We start from the raw sequence: 2,877 nt of genomic DNA, 5'->3' as shown, positions 1-2,877 counted from the left end.
CCCTAAACGCCTAGAAAAGGCTACACACGGCTGACTGCAGCATTTCGTGCATTATTCGTGCATGTATTTGGTTATGTACGTGTCCTGTTAGGCTCTGGTTTAGGTGGAGGCAACCGTTCCCCTGTCGGCTACATGTGCTACATATTTGTAGTGTTCGTCGCGCTGTGTCTCTCAGAAAATGCAGATCCTGCATGCACGAGTGCCATCCATGGTCACAGCCAACAACCAACACCTCACCGATCTACTCAACCGATGCTAGTCGTTGAATAGCTGCTTTTTGCGGTGATAGCTAGTGTTTCTAGGGTTTTTAGGGTCCTTGAAACCCTAAACGCCTAGAAAAGGCTACACACGGCTGACTGCAGCATTTCGTGCATTACGAGTACGTGTCCAACGGCAGGGACCAGCAACAGGCACAAGCAAGGGATGAATAATTCCATGCTGCCGCCTTCGTGTTGCTGCTGTGCTGTCCCGGCATGCATGTTCTGGCTAGCTACGACCAAATACCCCATGTACACATGCACCAACGTGTACACGTACACACACATACATACACGCACACGTACACACCAGGATGGATCATGTTATGAAAAAGCCAGAGCGGATATGTCCCGCGCAAGAGCGATGTGCTGCTCATGTCGAGTTTTGATCTCGAGACCTCCCGCTTACTAAACGGGTGCTCTTCCACTGAGCTACACGAGCGGTTGTGGGTGGAGGGTGTGGAACCCTCGACCTTAGGATAGTCCAAGTCACAGCACGATAACAGCTATGAGACCTACGCGCTAACCACTGCGCCACACCCACACAGACATGCAGCTTCGCGCGTGCCAAGAATTTGCCGTACACCGTACACCGTACACGTACAAATCGTACAGGACGTGCGTACACACGCACCCCCGACGATTGGGCCAAATACGTATACACCACATCTACAGCCAACGCATGCCCGCCTCATTAGCTCTTTATTTTTCCCGGGCATGTGGCCAGGAAGTGTATATCTGTGTGACCATACATATCTGTGTGACCATACACATCTGTGTGACCATGCATATCTGTGTGACCATACATACCTGCTTGCCGATAGCGCGACGTGACGCGCAATCTGTGGTGGTGTAAGGGGACTTCAACAAGTATGAATGTAAATGCCTGGCTGATTATAATCACTCGCCTGGCTGATTCCTTGTGGCTTGTGGCTTTTGGGTGGTGGGTGCTATCCTTACGCAGCCTTGGCTTGAACGAAAGCACATGTACAATAGGGATGCAGCACAATGATTCTGATGGCAACGTTTCGCTGGCTGCTGATGCAGCAGCCGCTAGCATGGCCACGACAACAATGAACTGGGGGCTGGTCCAGGCATGTGCAGCGGCGGCAGCACTGGTGGCAATAAAATTCACCCCTGTTAGGCCCGGATGTCGGCACCCACTTGCATCTCACTGGCCACTAGTCGGTCGCTTCACGTTGCACCTGGCAGCAGTCTTGGATATTGGCACGTCAATGCGGTTGTGATTGGCTGCTTGCTGCGTGCATGTATTTGGTTATGTACGTGTCCTGTTAGGCTCTGGTTTAGGTGGAGGCAACTGTTCCCCTGTCGGCTACATGTGCTACATATTTGTAGTGTTCGTCGCGCTGTGTCTCTCAGAAAATGCAGATCCTGCATGCACGAGTGCCATCCATGGTCACAGCCAACAACCAAAACCTCACCGATCTACTCAACCGATGCTAGTCGTTGAATAGCTGCTTTTTGCGGTGATAGCTAGTGTTTCTAGGGTTTTTAGGGTCCTTGAAACCCTAAACGCCTAGAAAAGGCTACACACGGCTGACTGCAGCATTTCGTGCATTATTCGTGCATGTATTTGGTTATGTACGTGTCCTGTTAGGCTCTGGTTTAGGTGGAGGCAACCGTTCCCCTGTCGGCTACATGTGCTACATATTTGTAGTGTTCGTCGCGCTGTGTCTCTCAGAAAATGCAGATCCTGCATGCACGAGTGCCATCCATGGTCACAGCCAACAACCAAAACCTCACCGATCTACTCAACCGATGCTAGTCGTTGAATAGCTGCTTTTTGCGGTGATAGCTAGTGTTTCTAGGGTTTTTAGGGTCCTTGAAACCCTAAACGCCTAGAAAAGGCTACACACGGCTGACTGCAGCATTTCGTGCATTACGAGTACGTGTCCAACGGCAGGGACCAGCAACAGGCACAAGCAAGGGATGAATAATTCCATGCTGCCGCCTTCGTGTTGCTGCTGTGCTGTCCCGGCATGCATGTTCTGGCTAGCTACGACCAAATACCCCATGTACACATGCACCAACGTGTACACGTACACACACATACATACACGCACACGTACACACCAGGATGGATCATGTTATGAAAAAGCCAGAGCGGATATGTCCCGCGCAAGAGCGATGTGCTGCTCATGTCGAGTTTTGATCTCGAGACCTCCCGCTTACTAAACGGGTGCTCTTCCACTGAGCTACACGAGCGGTTGTGGGTGGAGGGTGTGGAACCCTCGACCTTAGGATAGTCCAAGTCACAGCACGATAAGAGCTATGAGACCTACGCGCTAACCACTGCGCCACACCCACACAGACATGCAGCTTCGCGCGTGCCAAGAATTTGCCGTACACCGTACACCGTACACGTACAAATCGTACAGGACGTGCGTACACACGCACCCCCGACGATTGGGCCAAATACGTATACACCACATCTACAGCCAACGCATGCCCGCCTCATTAGCTCTTTATTTTTCCCGGGCATGTGGCCAGGAAGTGTATATCTGTGTGACCATACATATCTGTGTGACCATACACATCTGTGTGACCATGCATATCTGTGTGACCATACATACCTGCTTGCCGATAGCGCGACGTGACG

The 2,877-nt window shown here is 51.4% G+C and overlaps 1 protein-coding gene across 1 annotated transcript in view; it reads left to right on the top strand.

Annotated features, from left to right (window-relative positions):
• Positions 1–987: 987 nt before the first annotated feature.
• VOLCADRAFT_32209 (uncharacterized protein) overlaps positions 988–2,877 on the top strand; it is a gene marked incomplete at both ends in the record, with an annotated part of 9,802 nt that continues 7,912 nt past the window's right edge. The window contains 2 exons of the mRNA XM_002959463.1: positions 988–1,053; positions 2,769–2,819. Coding sequence (XP_002959509.1) covers positions 988–1,053; positions 2,769–2,819 — 117 coding nt within the window. The remainder of the gene's footprint in view (positions 1,054–2,768; positions 2,820–2,877) is intronic.

Source organism: Volvox carteri, assembly GCF_000143455.1.
Source record: "Volvox carteri f. nagariensis unplaced genomic scaffold VOLCAscaffold_272, whole genome shotgun sequence".
Lineage (NCBI taxonomy): Eukaryota > Viridiplantae > Chlorophyta > Chlorophyceae > Chlamydomonadales > Volvocaceae > Volvox > Volvox carteri.
Note: the sequence above shows the minus strand (reverse complement) of the source record. Positions and strands in the feature narration are given on the sequence as shown.